The 17,536-nt window shown below is 54.9% G+C and overlaps 1 protein-coding gene across 1 annotated transcript; it reads right to left on the bottom strand.

Annotated features, from left to right (window-relative positions):
* Positions 1-539: 539 nt before the first annotated feature.
* On the bottom strand, positions 540-12,442 carry VOLCADRAFT_120443 (uncharacterized protein; the record flags this gene model as incomplete). Its single annotated transcript, XM_002947113.1, has 19 exons — positions 12,247-12,442; positions 12,063-12,118; positions 11,606-11,758; positions 10,485-10,560; positions 9,741-9,865; positions 9,156-9,230; positions 8,221-8,313; positions 7,515-7,649; positions 7,112-7,183; positions 6,868-7,030; positions 6,519-6,631; positions 6,066-6,197; positions 4,174-4,277; positions 3,685-3,784; positions 3,333-3,452; positions 2,787-2,904; positions 2,300-2,439; positions 1,945-2,051; positions 540-603 (listed from the first exon to the last, which is right to left on the bottom strand). The coding sequence occupies exons 1-19, from the start codon at positions 12,302-12,304 to the stop codon at positions 540-542; spliced, it is 2,004 nt and encodes a 667-aa protein (XP_002947159.1). The 5' UTR covers positions 12,305-12,442.
* Positions 12,443-17,536: the final 5,094 nt, after the last annotated feature.

Below are 17,536 nucleotides of genomic sequence, written 5' to 3'. Positions count from 1 at the left end.
ACCTTCCGGGGTGGTGCTGCTGTGCACGTGGGATGCGGTTGGCCAGCTGCTCCAGGCGACAATTGCCATGGCTCTACATGTGCTCCAGCCTGTCCAGCGTCAAATGGCTTATGGGCGTGTGGAAGTGGGTCCCTCCTGACCATCCTGGTAGTGGACGACAGGGCAACGATGAGCCAATGACCATCAGTAATGCGACATATAACGAAACGATATGCAGGCTTGTTGATGGGGAACTGAAACCTGCACGGCAGCACCTGCGTTCGGGTGGACACCTCCGTTCGGGTGGACGAGCATGACACGAGGCTGCCCTGTGGCAGTTGTGTTGCTGCAAAGAAATCAAGGGAAGATTTTGCGCATAATAAAGCAGTAGCTGCTTGCGGCTTGGACTCAGCCAGCAGAACAACCGTTTCTAGGTAGCATTATCACCATTACCACGCAAATGAGGAGGCTTTTATTAGGCGAGAAGTGGATCTGTGACATTGGCAGCTCAGACAAGTTAACTGTATTCCTCAGTAAGCCCAGGGCATCACTATGACGGATTAGGTTTTCAAGGGTCTTTGATGGTCGCACAGCACCTTCATGGCTTGTGCGGCCGCTGGTACCCTGCAAGCCTGACACAGTGGAGCTCATCAAGTGCTGGGCTGGCTGAACCATACCAATGGTTCCGAGAAATAGGTCTCTGCCTAGATGGATTTTTAAACAATTATCCGATTGTTTGCACGCTTACCTGCGCATTTATTCGACCCTGCCTCTTCGCCCGTACTACAATCTGCCTTCCGTACATATTGCGATGTAGTGATGACTCAAGCGTAATGCGTTTAAGGTTTATGAAACTGATGGTCTGAAGAGACCGAACGAATTCATTCACTATATAACCATGCCATCTCATATACGTTCCTTACATTAAGTCGGTGTTTACTCGCGACTTCGCGAAAGAGGAAGTACAAGTACATGGAATGTACATGTGGTAGTAGTTACGGTTGCGATGTCCTGGCGTTTGGAAATGTGTTACTTCCGGGGTTGACAGAAACATGCAGCGTGAGTGGTAATTTCGTTTAAATGCCGTTAATTTTTAAGGCCGTAGGTTGTAGCATACCAGATTAATGGTTGCCGTGGTTAACGCAACACAATGTCAGCGATGATGCTGTGCATTTTAGCGTTCATGCGTGTGTGATAAGATAGTGATCTGTCCGTACGGCAGTAGATGCATTAATGCATGGCCGGATTTCCACCTATTGAACGTGACCTAAGTCCAAATGAATGCCTTGAAAAACAGGTAAAACCAAACCAGGTTTCTGTGATGTTTGGGGCTGCTGTCATTGTTTCAAGAAGCATGATACTAGTAAGAATTATACATAGGATTGGACACATCACGTTCCGGTAGGACACATGCCATCATATTTCACCATGTTCGTTGTTATTGTTGGTTTCAACATCGCATCTGTACTCTCGCTATTGAAAGAAAGTAGGGGCATGTGCCTGAAGGCATATACCGTTAGCAGGTAGACCAGTCTTGTGTGGCTGCTTAATTTTTACACACCATCCTATACACGCTTCTTAACGTCGGATGGCACCTACATTTCTCCCAAACACCCCCAAATATCCACCTATTCTACCTTACCGATGTGCTGGGTATTGTAAATGGCCCACGATGAGCTTCTGAATTTTAGAAGCTGATTATTACCCTATGCCAGGGCAATACTCGGCACACCGGTAACCACGCATACGATAGCAACTACTCATGCAAGGAAACTAGTCCTGTGTCAAAGCAGCCATGAAATATTTGTGCCATAACCCTAAACAACAGCGCATCACCTGCGCTACCTGCGTTGGTGCCTGGCCCCTTGCCATGCCGCATCGTTGCATGGACCCCCCGCCTGGAATGCTTGCGCCTTGAATGCTCCTTTCTACACTACTTGCTCCGATGCCCATCATGTCCCTCACACGCTGAGGGGCTCCAGAAGGCTTTCATAAAATTGGTTGAAGACGAAGGGTTCGAGGTTGAGCTCCAGGGCGGACACCGGATATGGTACATCAAAGGCGGCCAGCACCTATGTTGGGGAGTGGTGGACCGCACAACCGCTCATCTCTTAACCTCGTGAGAACCTTGTGCAAACAAAGTTGGCGTTCACTACAAGCCTACAGCTAACATCCACACATGCAACCGCCCACCGAATATGCCGACATCAGACTTAGGACACATGCCAACATCAGAGCAACGGCTCCCTTAAGACAACAGCAAATTCCTGTAACGTAATGAGGGAAACGTAAGCGGGCATGTGCGGCACCGCTATCATACCTCGGGATGCACGATACCGAACACGCCCACTTGTGCGTCTTTCCCCGTGAAGATGGCCGCCTGCCGCCCGGGGAACAAAGCTGGGTCCGCGGAGGGGGACCAGTGGTACGTCACAGGCGCCCCGGCGGAGACTGGGTCCTCTGGGTGCGGGGTTTGGTTATGGAGCACAGGTGTAAGGATGCGGCCCAGCGTCTCATATGCTGGACTCGGAAAGGCAGTGAAGAAAAGAAACCACACGCGCCAGGGACGACACTGCAAGGCCAGGGCCCTGTCTGTGCATGCTGCGATGTGCTCACTCGCGGCAGATGTCCCTGCCAGGCAGACACTGTTCGAAGACGTCACAAGAGGCCGAGCGGCCCATGCCGATTATGACCAGTGCCAATGGCGCGCCAGCTACTGCGGTGCCCCTGTCCTGCCTACGGAACACCATGTGGCTCCATTTCAAACGACTTAACTGTCCTCGCTCGCTCTTACACCCGTCCCTTACCCTTATACGGCACGCCAAGCACGTCCATCACCCGATTGAGCAACCCGTGGATAATCTCGAAGCCGCTCTCCTTGGCACAGTACACGGCAACTAGCCGCCGCTCGTTGCGAGCGCCCACCTATGGGTACGCGCGTTAAGTCGGGCGGCATCTCAAATCTCAGCACCAAGTGGGCTTCCACAAACAGCAAGGCGCATGGGACGCTCGAAATGGTCGGAACATGAGCTTCAAGCACCAAAAAACGCAAGATGCATCTGCTCTGCAAGGCGCGATGCTCCCTCAATCCGACGTCCTCACTCAGTGCCACGATAATGACAACGATTAAATGCCCATGGGGATCCTGGCTTTTACGGACGGCCCCGCACTTGTGCGGGGCTTGTAACTTGTAAACCATGGATGGGCAAAGCTGACGCCACCGAACAGTGATCGCGGACATGGAGCAGATGTCTGGCCATGTGCGGATCAGAGCTTGTCCCAGTGGTAGGAAACGTGGCGGTGCGGGTGGGCTTTCTCCTGTTCGGTAAACCACGACTACATGAACCTCTTACCGATCGTGACTCGTCCAGCATGATGGCGTCGCTGACCTCGAACAGTTTGATGGGCAGCGCGTTGTCTTTATTCGCCGCCAGGGTCTTCAGTGCCGAGCTGAGCAGGCTGGAGCGGCAGACCTGGTGCAGGAGGAGGAACAGCAGGAACAAAGTTAGGTCAGAGTCAAAGGGAAAGTGATGGAGCGAATCAACCTTGTGTTCGCATTTGAAACACAACAGGGATGGTTCAGCCGGCAAAAATAGGGGAAAGGGCTAATAGGGAGGCCTCGTGAGTTGCGCACTAGGCCGCTCTGCGCCACCAGACGGAGTCGGCCACCCACCCAACCCCCTGCACCACAGCAAAGCCACCCACCTCAAACTCCGCTGTCGCGGGGTTGCCAATCTCAACCGCTGTGCAGCCGTCGTCAGGCCGCCGCATGTTTTCAAAGTTTTCCGCGCGGGACACCAGCGCCCTGCCAGCGATCCCATATGGCACGAGTATGGATGGGGAGGAGAGCTGTCAATGCGGTCTCGCCTGTCCTAATGAAACGCATGCGGCACCAAAGCCCAGCTCTTCGTTGCAATTCCGGAAGCCGGCGGGAAGGATGCGTTGGAAGGTGGGGAGGACGTAGACGGCCGCCTACCATATCATAGCCTTGTCTACCACATGCGCTCACTCAACGTACGCGCCCGTTGCTCTACATGCTCCAGCCCACCTGTCACACCCACCCCTACCCAGACCCGACTGGTAGGTAACACGGATATTTAAATTTCCAGGATTTCGCGCTAGCGATCTACTGACGTCTAGGTTCGCTTTACCTTTCGGGAGCCCCAACCTATCCGCCCGCTACCACCCACCCACCAAGTTAAAACCTCGGTAAATCCCGCCATGGCTACCTCTGCCCGCAACAACTCTGTGAGCTGGTTGAGAGGAAGCTCCCGGCCCTGGGTGGCAGTTGGGGGTATCTGCGAAAACAAGACACACAGGAACACGGGCAGCACAAATCGAACCGGAAGCCATGGAAAATCATAGGAGATGCCGGATATCTGTTCTGTGTAATGGAGAGGAATCCACAAACGTTGGCCTCACTCAAAAGGAGTACCTTACCACCACTCCACAGCGACACTCTAAATCGGAAACTCGGTCCTCCACACAGTCAAGATGGTTGAGGAATGCGGTACGAAGAGATAACAACTATTTTCACCAAGGGGACAAGGATTCTCGGTCCACAGGCCCGTGTGCCCTTCTGCCCGTTGTTGCACCGGGTGCAGCACCAGGAGGAGACGCAAATCCTGTTAGCGTTGCGTTCCGTGAACGTGTACAACTACAGCGAAACGTGACCCCTGGTTGAAAGCCAGCCAGAGGTAACCACAGGAATACTTCAGTACGGAGGCTGCAGTCGTTCACCACAGGATGGAGATCAATCAACTGGGGCCCTTCTTCTTCTTCTTCTCGGCAGCGAGCAACGGGCTTGCGTCCCTCAGCAGGATATACTGTTCCCTTATGGCAAGGTGATCGGTGCCATTTTAGTATTTTCCCTGAGCATCACAACACATCACCGAGAGGAGCCAGTCAGACAGCCAGATAGCCACAGGAGCAGCGCCCCCACACCTTTGTGTTCACCAAGGACGGCCAAGGCGATGCGAAAGTGCTGTGGCAGGTTGTGAAGATACCCCATCATCCCAGTACCTCCTACGCCCAGTCCTGCAGCATCACGGCGCAGCCGCGTCTGCACGCCATCGCGTATTGCACATGTCGGGCAGAGCCCCATGTGCTGGACAAGGAAACATCAGCGCGCCCGGCCCATGCACAGATGGTGCTGCAACTGCTATGTGCGCACACGGCCAAGTGCATGCCGTACATCGCGCATTCATGCACGCGCTGCAGGAGGAGGCCACAGATCACTCCACTTCAGTGGACATCCTAAGTCACCTAAGCGCAGGTTGTGCCCAGGTTCTTGGCGGAGCAGCTGCTGCGGATGGCGCGGTGCGGCTTATGGTGGGGGGCCGGGTCCCTCAGCAGGTCGAGTTGTCGCTCAAGAGGTTTGTAATCGGTGCCATTTTTGGTTTTTTCCTTGAGCATCCCTGGGAGGCCCCAGACACCGCCGATGTCCCTTGCCTCTTAGCACGCCGACGCCGCCGAACCTTCTTGCTCCTCCTTCCTTACACTTTCTTTTTCTTTGCTTCTACTACTAAGGACGTGCACCGGTACCGTTATTTTATAACCCCTGCCCTCCCACGCTCGCCTGATCCCAATACATTACCTTCTAAACTCCCGCTGCTGCTGCATTGGCCTTTTCACTTCTTTGCGTACAAATATATCGACATTCTGCACTCACGAGACGGGTTCCTCATGCCGGGCAACATGTTCCCTCGACGGCATCGTACCGCTGTTGCTGCATGGCCCCCTGGCTTTGTTCACTGGCTAGGGCTGGCAATATGTGCTGTTAGGCGCGAAGCGATTTGAGTCAGTTGGGACTATAAAGACCATTTCATAGTCTGTAGTTGGCCCTGGCTGACCGCTGCCTTTTGCAACTACAGCGCTGCCAATTTTAGCTTGCCCTGGCATCATGTTTCCGGTCATCACGTAATTCATAAATTGCCACCACTTTGCTGTTGGACTCCTTCCTTCCGTAAAGCTGCTCGTTTGCCATCCTCAGCACTTCCTCCTCGCGGCCCAGCTTGTTGAAGCACACAGCAAGCAAGGAAGGTTGCCCAACTGCTCCATCTACTTCCCTCGCTGCACCCACCCACCCGCTTGGGGATATTATTGTAGCCGTGCGCAATCGCCACGTCCTCCGCCACGTCGCACGCGTGCAGGATATCCGAGCGGGTCGGAGGCACACGCACGGTCAGCTCCTTCCCATCTCCCAGCTCCGCTGCTACCTGGCGGAGCAGAACCGGGATCACGTGCCGTGAGGGACCTGAGCCATGTGAGCACACGAGACACGGTGACGGACGAGGTTGGTAAGCCAACAAGCCAGGACGCCAGCTGTACCGTTGTATTGATGTCGTCAGTTATGTTATTAATCAGCCAGCCAGCCAGCCAGTCAGTCAGTCAGTCAGTCAGTCAGTCAGTCAGTCAGGTGGGGGGCCCGGGGGGAGTTGAGGAACAAGACGGCAGAGGTGAAGAGGGGGTTAAGGGAGAGAAGGGGGAGGAAGACCCCAACCGAACACCATGCAGCAGCCCCCATTACCCTCCTCTACCTGCATTTTCGTCAGCAACTTGACGATCTCCTCACCGGGCAGCTGCAGCCCAAGCAGGCTGTTCACGTAGTCCGTGGTCAATGTAAGCGATCGGTAAGACAGGTCCGGGTACACTGCATTGCGGCCATGGGCGGTGAAATCCAGCTGCTGAAGATGGGTGGGCGCGTTGGGCCTATCGCGAGCAACTGTCAGCACCTCAAGCGGAGCTCAGCCTATCGCAGCAGCAGCACGACGCGCGACACCTGCTTTGCTGCAGGCCCCCCTCTCCACCACCTCCCTCCCCCCCGCAGTGACGCTGAAAGGCCTCCGTTCGTTCCACCACCCGTACTTTACTCCTGGCCCAACCCACATGTCTTGTTGCCCAGCACATCCACGACCTCCACGGGCTCCACCTCAAAGGGCGTGGAGGCGTACTCCGCAAACATGGTGACAACCGTGTTCAGCACAATTTTGGCCTTGGTCAGGTCGGTGGCGGTACACTCAATGAAGACGTCCCGGGTGTCCAGGGTGATCTGGGAGCCAGTAATAGGTGTCGAGGTGACAGAACAGCATTATGGTGTTGAGTGATTAAGCAACATTGGGAAGGGGCCCACCATGTGTGTTGAGGGGGAGTGTGGGGTGTGGAAGGAAGGTGAGCAGGATGCGGGAAAGGAGCCGAATGCCAGCTGGGTGCGCAGACAGTGGCAGGGGGGGTTGCGGTTCCTTGCATGAACAAACGGTGTCTTCGCATTGGTGCGCAAGAGCGGGAAAATCGTACATTCAATGCCACTCAATGCGGAGACCGGCTGCGTTGGTTGCACTGCATTAGTAAACCTAGTGCCTGTGTCCGGGCCCTCAGGCGTACGAATCCCCTCCGCGCCCTATTATATCTAAAACGAAAACCCCGGATGACCAAGCACATTGACAACTGTCCATCAACTGTTCGCGTATTCAACAAAATCCCCTAATGGCGCAGTTCCGCTTTCCGGCCTTCAGGGGTTGATGAGCCGGACCCACCGCGGAATGTGCTCCGTTGATGATGGGCGGCAGGGAGAGCACCACACGGTTTGCGTCGTACAGTACGGGGTACACGACGGAGGACTGGATGATGGGCACGAACTTCTTGAGCTTCTGGTCATTGTCCAGGTAGTACTGCACGTAGTGCATGACGACGCGTGGGTGCGATTTCAGCACCACCAGGCGGAACATTTCGGGGGGAAAAAGGTGATGAGGGAAGGTAAACACAAGGATAAGCACCCGGAGCATTACCGACAGTGTACGGACAGTGCGCTATTGGCAACGCAACCCCCTGCCTAGCCATAAGGCTATCCTTTCCCACGGAAATCCTTTGCTTTTTACTGTTTTCGGTCCCTAGTCATGGCCCGCAGCGAGCGCCCATTAATTCGCAGGTAACCACATGGCCTCCCGAGATTGCTACCAATACTGACACACTCGCACACACTTGGCTACCTCACACAGCATTACGTGGCCCCTGCACTTCCGCCATTTTTATGATTGCCATTCGACAGATTTGTCAGACCATTCGACCAATTGTGGACGGGCAGTTTCACCCTTTTTTTCAACATAACCTCCCTGTATTTCTTTTTCCTCACATGTCAAGTGCACAGAAGCACACCATCTCACTGTGCCCGAGCCTCGTCGCTCAGCACCATCAAGTACACGCCATCCATTGCTTCAGCTCATACTGGTTTTCCAACCCCACCTGCATGAGCTCCTTGGCATTAAATTCGCGCGTTTGCTTGAGGGGGATGAACTTGATTTCCTCGGGCGGTAGGGCTTCGTACGTGAACGGCCCCTACGGCACTCAGCACTGTCGCGACTCATGGCCATGCAGTAGTGCTGAGACAGTGACTAATTAGCCACCAAAATATAGCTCTCGCTCAATCGAGCAATATGCTGCAGTGTTGGCTGTGAGGCACCTACACGTCGTGCGTGCAGAGTTCCATGTGCGTGCATAGGACGGGAAACAGCAACGCGATCAGCCCATGCACGTGACATAATCATAGTGCATTCGTTCGCCTGCAGAACATCTCGCATTCATGCACGCGCTGCACAGGGGAGGAGGCCACAGATGGCTCCACTTCAGTGAAGACATCCTAAGTCACCTAAGGATGTAGTGCAGATTGTCTGCGGGGTAGTGGTAGCTGCGGATGGCGCGGTGCGGCTTGTGGTGGGGGGCCGGGTCCCTCAGCAGGTCGAGTTGTCGCTCAAGAGGTTTGTAATCGGTGCCATTTTTGGTTTTTTCCTTGAGCATCCCTGGGAGGCCCCAGCCACCGCCGATGCGACTACAACGTGCGCCACTCCGTTTCTGCCTTCGCTGCCCCAACCCCCCAACACACACACAACACACACACACACACCGCACCGCGGTCAACATCTGGCAAGCTAATCAGCCACCTCGATACGGGCGGCATACGTCAGAGGGAACGGACACAAACGCACAAACAAAGCGTTCACCTACCGCCCAATTACCAATGCCATGTACCTGATGCTAATTGCTGCGCCATCCGCTCTGCACCCTCCCCCACAACTAGCAACTGGACGCAGCACCACTTAGTCACCCCCGGGCGGGCCCCCCACAAATTAACCGTCAGTCCCGCATCATCACCTCCGCCCTTGTCCGCCTCCTCGTCTAACCTGAATCGTGGACAGGTCGTGCGTACCAATAGCCACCAAGGTGCGCTGTCGGCACAGGTTCTGATGCAGCTTGTCCTGTAGGGCGTTCAGGAAGTGTGACACAGGAGGGACCCCTTGATGACTCTTATGGCACGCAAAACCCCAGAATGGCATCTCCAGCCCCCAGTAACTAGCACCTGCGTGACCTCAAGGCCTCGCGCGGATCTCATGCGCAGCAAGGCCATACGCACCACACAACAAGCGACTCACCACTAATGCACAGTAAACCCCAGATGGCCCGCGCTCATCAGAAAACGTTCGCTGCCTGCCAGCCCTAGGGACGCCGGCGCTATGAGAATGAAATCGGCTCTCGCATACTTGACGGCGCCACCAGCCACAGAAGGTATCCCAAGCAGCATCAAATAGACCCCGCGGCGTAGTGATCAATAAGCAGCAACCTTTCATTCCAGCCGAAACAGCCTTTCCGGTAGCACTCGCTCCCAGCTGTGGCTACCGCTGGCGGCTCGTCTCCCTGCCACTATCCCCTGCCCCTCTAATAGGTTGGTAAAGTGGCGTTGTTAGATCGGTTGGGTCCCTTCCACTCGCCTGCAGGTCGATGAAGGAATTGTAGCGGGCAGCGTCGAACTGGACGCCTCGCAGCACCGCGCATACCACGAACGGCCGGACCAAGGCCGTCTCCGGCTTAACCACCATCTGCAGGGGCTGCTTGCCTGGGGATGCGGGTGTCGGGTGCGAGTTCAGAGGAGCGGCACACACGCGACCAGCGCCTCTCACTATGCAAGTGGGAGACGCTGAGTGGAGCCACTGTGACACAGACAGGAAACAGACAGGAGGAGTTGGTTGAGACTGCTGCGGTGGGAAGTATGTGACCTCCATCAGAGCACCAAATAGTGGCCACAATTAGCCTTGTGCACATGCAAGCGGTCGATGACCGTGTTCGCGAGCAGGCTCTGCGCGGCGTCGGCGCTGCGGAGGTACCCCAGGATGAGAACAGCATGTCATGTTATATAAGCTGACAACCGCTATGATGAACACACGCGTTCAAGTGAAGGCATTACGAGTCCCTCCCGCGCAAAACAGCTCCTCAAAATTTTGATGCAGGCTCGACCAAACGCAAATGTCCCAGACAACGGCAGACAGTCGGCCGCGGTATTTTTCCGGTACTGCGGCAACAGCCACATAGAGCATCCTGGTGGTGCTCAGCGGCAGGTCTCGCAGGACCCGTAGGTATAGGTCAAGGGAGGGTTCGGATTTCGGGGCCTCCAGGGGAAAAGAAAGATCAGATTCGTGTAGGTGGTATGCCCCCCATGTGGACCCCACCCCCCTCACCTGTCGCCATGTCTGCCAGGCGGTACTGGGGGGCCGCTTGTGTGCCACGGAATATGTTCAAGGCCCGCGCGATGCCCTGGACGCAAAAGGACCGTCAATCAAACTGCGGGTGGTGCGGATATACTCCCATCGCCACCTAACCATGAAGTTGTACCTCAATACAGCTTCCGATCCCAGCATAAGCAGTTACATCAGGGGACCCAGGGTTACCAAGCCTCGTATTATTGCCAATATGGCCACGGGGCCCACGGCCCGCACGGCAAAACGCCCCAGCGGAACCGCCAAGGTAACGAGCTGGTGCTAGACCCTAGCCCACTGCCACTGCTCAACAAAAAAAATTCATTCACCCACGCACGATCCCCGGAGGGGGGTTGCGGAGATGGCCTCATTGCCAGATAGGAGCACGGTGTCCATGTAGATGGTGCTGCATCCTTCTGTGCGCGCGCATGCATGCGGTACATCTCGTACCATGCGATAAAGTTTGTCACATGGTCCGTGTAGGTCCCCTAACTTGTCACCTAAGGATGTAGTGCAGGTTGTCAGCGCGGTAGTGGTAGCTGCGGATGGCGCGGTGCGGCTTGTGGTGGGGGGCCGGTCCCTCAGCAGGTCAAGTTGTCGCTCAAGCGGTTTGTAATCGGTGCCATTTTTGGTTTTTTCCTTGAGCATCCCTGGGAGGCCCCAGCCACCGCCGATGCGACTACAACGTGCGCCACCATGGCCTAGGTCGACCCCCAGCCACCGTCTCAGGGCATCTCGACGCGGGCAGCACTGGTCAGCAGGCACAGCGCTGGCATTCCTATTAGGCCTGACGCACACGGCGTGCAGTATTACTGTTAGGCGATATGCCTAACGCCCGACGTGCCGTGTCGTTGGACGTCATCCAGCGGATGAGGACGTGCGTTGTGCCTTCTCTGCACCTTAACCCATGTTGCCAAGTTGGTCCGCACCAACCGACCTCGCTGCGAAACCTCCCCTTTCCTCCGCACATTGCCACCACCCCCTTCACCTGCCTATGCGTTGGAGATATGCATGGGCACAACGAGCTACCAGCCTTCCTTCCTGTGACCATGTGCCCAAGTAGTGTCCTCCGTTACAACCGAACAAGGGCCACCCAAGCGTACCTCGACGCAAAGCATGTCATAGCGGTTGGCTGGGATATCAATCTTATAAATGACCTCCTCGCTGGCCGCTGCCGCCTCCGCTGCCAGCTTGCTGTCCGCCCCTTTGGCAACCGTACTGGCAAGCTCCTTTCGGAGCATTTCCTTTTCTGAAGTCTGTCGGTGTACGCGTGCAAACAATGCACGGGCAGAGTTATTCATGCATTCAGAGATACACCACAGAGTCTGGCGTACAAGTGGACGTGTCATCAGAGTGCACGCGCTTGCCACCGCTGCTTTACCACCCAGGGCCCCGCTACACATTTAGCCCAGCCAAGGCTCACAGACGCTGACAGCGATGGTAAGATGCATGGCAGTTGCATTTCCCTTACAGCCCCTACCAGGCACGAATGGGTTTTTTGCAGAGACGATGCCCGACCCAGTAGTAGATACTTGTCTTCCTAAACATAGGTAACTTTACCACGTCATCAAGCTCAATCCCGTACTCGAAGCAGAGCTGGTCGAACTCTTCATCGGCTGCAGTCATCAAGAAAGGCGTTCCAGAGATCTAAGGCAGATTGCACTGTGCTGATAGGAAATTTGAAACCGCTATTCTGGCGCCTTTAATCCTGCCTATTCGTGGGCTTGCCGCCGCCAACACTTACTGTAAGCCTTTCCCAGCTTCTCGAACAGCTTATCACGGTTAACCCCGACCGTCGGCATTTGCAACACCGGAGAGGTGAATATTGATCTGCAAAGGCTCGCGGGGAATGGGAGGGCTGGCCTGGTTATTCGCTCCGCAAGGCCAAGCACAACTCCCGGAGTAATGTTTCGCACGCTATAACGAGAAACAGATGTAAGTAATTGTAATAGCATGGACTATCAATCTGACTCCAAGAAGGAACTGTGCTATTTCACTTTAAGGCAACGTGCCGTGATATGCATGGAAAGGTCATTATTTACGCATCACCAAGAACAGGATCTGTCAACGATTAATTACCTACAGCACATACAAGGTGCAATCTGAGCATGTCATGAACACCTACCTGGCCAAACTTTCCGCCGATACTATCCGGTACTAATCGCCTCCTTTTCTGCCTCAAGCTTTGGCGATAGCGATAAAGTTATGTAAATGTTTTCAGGCAATATGTACTGTTTGCATTAAACGCGCTTCGGAAGCAGGCGTCGCTTGTCCGCGCACGACCTGCTCATAACCCGTGCCTCGCGTGTTGTAACCCGTTCCTCACATTTGTTATCCATGCCTTCTCCGTGGCGCCTGAACATGGAAGCCTGTATATGAGGAACATTGTTGGGAAAAGAAAAAAGAAACAAACGCTACCACATTTTCCCACAGTAGGTTGGGCTGGGTTTAATGATGTATGGAAATGTTTCAAAGACAGGGACGGGGAAACAGCGATTGCGCGAAGGCGCGATGGTGGCAAACAAGGTAACCTCGGTTGTCACTCAGATGGCCGTGCCGTGCTACTACGACCAGCCGTCCTGCTGCTCAATCCTCCAAGGTTCCCATTCGCTAGGCTAGGTCCTCCAGGAGCGGGCGATGTGTCGGGGGGTCTCAAATTTGCGGGGAAGGCTTCATGGCGGACCTAGCCAAGCCGCTCCCACTCGCTCCCCATTCAGTGGGTCCTCATCATCACGACCTGGTACTGCGAGTTGTAAGCGGCCTTTGAGTTGTGTGTGCTGGACCGGTCTTGTCCTAAACCACTATGGCGGATTGTGTGTGTGTGTGTGTGTGTTACATGGTTGGGGGTGCGTGACCGCATACCTGTAAAACTACCCATACGAGCCGAGGGCCCAAAGCCAATATCTATACGCCTAAAAGCCACGGAGAACAGGAAAGACCGCACCATTAGCCTAGACTAGCGTCCAAAGGGGGTAACTGAGTTTCGGTGAGCCCACATACGTTCCAACATCCTCGCCAGACGTACTGGTTCCCGTTTCATGGCCTCCAACATGCTCTGTTGATGATCGAATCCCTCTTCAGCACGAATATCACTATAGGCTGGGCATTCCAATAACACGTGCTTTTCATCCTCGATTCGGCTATTAGTACCACAACAGCGGCAAACCCGTTGCCCCCTGGGGACATGGTACTTGCCCCTTCGTGCTCTGTTTGCCTCCAAAGCCCAGCAACATAAACGAAACTGCATTAGCTTACGATGTGCTAAACGAGGAATGAAAATCTTAGCATATGTTGGCCACATGACGGCTGCGGCTCCCGAAAAGGGCAGCCCCATCCAGTGCTTGTACTTCGGCATCCGCACTCCTAGTTGCTTCCCATCTGATGGGTACTCCTCTGGCAAGACAGTCAGACGCGCAACGCTCCCTTGCGGATTGAACTCTAGCTGGGTGGTACATTGGGTTCTGACACAACCCCCGCAGCCGTTATTGCCTGGTGCTGTCGGGGCCATGGTACGCGGGTTGCCCTGATATCTCTTGAGGGCCAGTACATTGTTTGGGTGCGGTCAGCACTCGTAATCTGTTAGGATCCACGCTGATATCATTCGTAGATAAACCTGCGTACGCATAGCGCTAGTAGTGTTTGCGAAGATTAGTGCTTTATACACAGCAGACCGCCTGCGCTACCCCGTCATCAGGTGGCTCAACTGTATTGCCATGTGTTGCCATGTTAACTGATAATGGACTGGCCAACCCGCACCCCAACTGGATAGCTGTACCTTATGATTGAAACACCGCTTACAAAAAATTGTCCGATGCAGCCTGTCGCAGCGAGAGACGTCGAAGTTTTGGTGCAGTGCGTTTCGTTGGGCGACGTTGGAAGAGCATTCTTGTTCTGGAAGTGGGTGGAGGAGGCCATTCAGGTGCTGCGAGAGAATGCGTGCTCAGTGCGTTACTCGCCTGATCAGGCTACGCTAGAGCCTGCTAGAGCCCGCACATCCACGTTCGTCTGTTCAGGCGAAGCACGACGGAGTGCGAATGCCGATAATAGCTGTGGATGTCGCTTCGGAATTGTTCGATGATGTGTGGCGACTCACTTTGGCGACGTGGCTCTGGTGGCCAGCTTACCGAGTAGTTACGTTGCGGAAGAGGCCAGGCTCCGTTGGTTACACAGTATCAACCGTGAGGGTCGTTTGTAGCTATTGTCAACCGGTGTCAAATTGTGTGTGTGTGTGTGTGTGTGTGTGTGTGTGTGTGTGTGTGTGTGTGTGTGTGTGTGTGTGTGTGTGTGTGTGTGTGTGTGTGTGTGTGTGTGTGTGTGTGGTTACAGTGGGCTCCAGACTCACGAAGAGTAGAGCCAGCGGGCCAGCGGGCCGTGCACTGCACTAGAGACTAATCTACAAACTAGACAATCACCCAGATGAGACAAGTAATGGCAATTAGCCAGTCAAAACAGCGACCAAAGGGAAATTGTGGTTAGTTTTGTTTTCCGATATCGCGTGAAGCGGCCCCTGCCGAAGCGTAGGGACGTGGTCGGTTTTCGACCAGCTCGTCATGGACAAAAAATACGCTTGAGGGCTGGGGGCAAAGTAACCCTTCGGCAGATTTGTGTTCGCGCACTTGTTCTATGGTGTGACGAGCGAAACGAGCGATTTGCATCTACAGGAGGAGATAATTGACGTACCTTGCTTCTCTGCTTCTGTTCTAACCGTGTCTGGTGCGTGGTGAAAAGTCCCGAGGACGGTGCTCAGAGGACGGCGAGGCCTAATGGACTGGCACATGCGACTGCAGGGACAGTCGATAAACCTTGGAACGTCTGCCCTTGGCTGTCCATGAGGCTGCAACACGAGGACTTGTGCAACTGGACGCGACGAAATCGCATGGGCCAACTACATTTTGGCCCAAGGGGCTCGAGGGGGGTTACAGCGGGGCTTTATCTCCCTATCGCGGAAGATAGATTGGCACACTGCTTAATGATCGCGTTATTATAGGCTGTGCGATGGCGCTATTGACGCTTGCATAATGTTATACGGTGACCACATAGATCAGAACCTCCAGATATGATGTAAGGGCCAAAGCTACAGCGTCATGTGCTCTGGTATGCTGCAAAGAACAAAGCTGTCTGGTACCAGAGTAGAGGAGGCGTAGGTGGCTTGTGAGAGTGGAGAGGGGGTGGGAAAGCGGTGGAGGAGAGTGGCTTGGAGGTGGAGAGCAGGTGATGCTGGTCCCGGCCGGCCAGGGTCAGGAGGGGAGGGATATCGGTGTCGTAAGCGGGAGCAGGCAGCGTCTGTGAGCCGTGCCTTTCTCGGGCTTTTTTGGGGCCCGCCGCGCTGGCTTGTCATCCCCCCCGCGGCAATAGGTGTTTTTGCTTTGTCTTACGCTGGGCTGCGCCTGGATGCCCGCCACCCCAGGAGGGGACTGCCGTACGGAACAGTTTTCTGCCTCGGTTGTGAGTGGACCGGTGAGGTAGTGGTGGCCGCCTTCGGGAGGTGTGCGTTACTTGTGGTGGGTGAGCAGCTGGCCTTGAAGGACCAGTGTACAAGTGCCCGCGTTGTGTTTGTCTTCTCGGTGCAACCGTGTCTCGGCTTTTGTGGTGTGGCGTCTCAGGCCCGTGGTCCTCCGTGTATCTCTTGCCTTGCTGGCTGCGCGGGGTCCTTGACTAGGAGAGTCTGCTAGGAGAGTCTGCTACGTGGGTAGGTCTTCCCTTGCCTCGTTTTTTTGGAGTGTGTAGTGGAGCCCCCTGAGTAGAGCCCCTGCCCCCAGTGGTGTTTTCTTTTTGTTCTTGTTTTGGCGGTCAAGAGGGACGAGAGCGCGTGATTAGGCTGGCCAGGCGTAGTGGGGGCAGATAGGTTGTTTAGGTTTCCCAGAGGTGGTGTGGCGCCTCTCGTGCGGCTCTCGCTTAGTTCGGTTTGCAGTCTCCTGCGCCGCTGCGTTGCCTAGCCAGGGGCTGGGAGATCGTCCCGGTTGGCGTGAGTGAGGGAGTGAGGTGCGCGCGGAGGAACAGACGGACGTAGAGCCGCGCGCCTGCCCCCTCGCTGTGTTTCGGCCCTGTCAGGGCCCCCGGTGCTCCTCCTTTTCTCGGGGCGAGCCGCCCACAGTGTAACACCCCAACAAAGCTGTAAACTGGCCTGTTGCCCTGCAACTCGTTGTACAGTGATAACCAACAGCATGTTTCAATATCAATGCGGCTATAAATCATCCTGGGGATACGGTACTCTAATGTTGATGCTTGAAATTTACCAATCGCTCGTAGGATTTTCGTCCCTCCAGATCCCTCTCTCAATTTTGCTGAAATATCGTAGAGTGCAGGACGCCAGGTGCAGTTATGTATTGCCAAGCACCGCACGGTTATTCATCAGTTGTCCGGCTGAAAAACTCGCCATTACTGTAAGCCGTGTATTCGTACGCAGTCATTCCGTCCCCTTATAATCCGCTGTTGGATAGGATGGCACGCAAGGCCACATCGTATTGCTGCAAACCGTAAAGGTGTTGCTTCACGCACTGTAGCTCCGTACGGGGGACAGGTGCAAACGGCAAAAGTCCCCAACGCCTAACAGCAGCAGCGAGGTGGCTGCCAGTTAATGGTGGTACTACTCCCTTCAGGTATTTTCGTATATCCGCCGTGCGGTAAATGCCCCATGCTTTTGTCGACGGTGGCTCTTACAAGAGTGCACGTTGCACCAACACCACTCCAGGAGTTGTGAAGTGGTGTCACAGGCGGCCTCCAAACAAGGAAGTTGGGAACGATAGGGCTAACTCATGCATCACCAGCCAGCAAACGCAGGATGCATTACAAAGCAAGCACCGCATGCAACAGGGTAAGCCCGGACGCCGCCGCGCGTCACAGCAAGTACAGACATTCTTCGTGCAGGGTCACGAGTCATCACAAAATAAACCTGTGTGTGGAAAGAACATAGGTGATGGGTATCGCCACAACATACAGCGATGGTTCGTGCCAATCTACAGTCGAAAGGGCGCTCGGGACCGGGTCCAGCAACAAGGACCCTATCCCGGCCTTCTCTCGTGTCTATCCCGCCC

The sequence above is a fragment of the Volvox carteri genome (assembly GCF_000143455.1).
Source record: "Volvox carteri f. nagariensis unplaced genomic scaffold VOLCAscaffold_5, whole genome shotgun sequence".
NCBI classification, from domain to species: domain Eukaryota; kingdom Viridiplantae; phylum Chlorophyta; class Chlorophyceae; order Chlamydomonadales; family Volvocaceae; genus Volvox; species Volvox carteri.
Note: the sequence above shows the minus strand (reverse complement) of the source record. Positions and strands in the feature narration are given on the sequence as shown.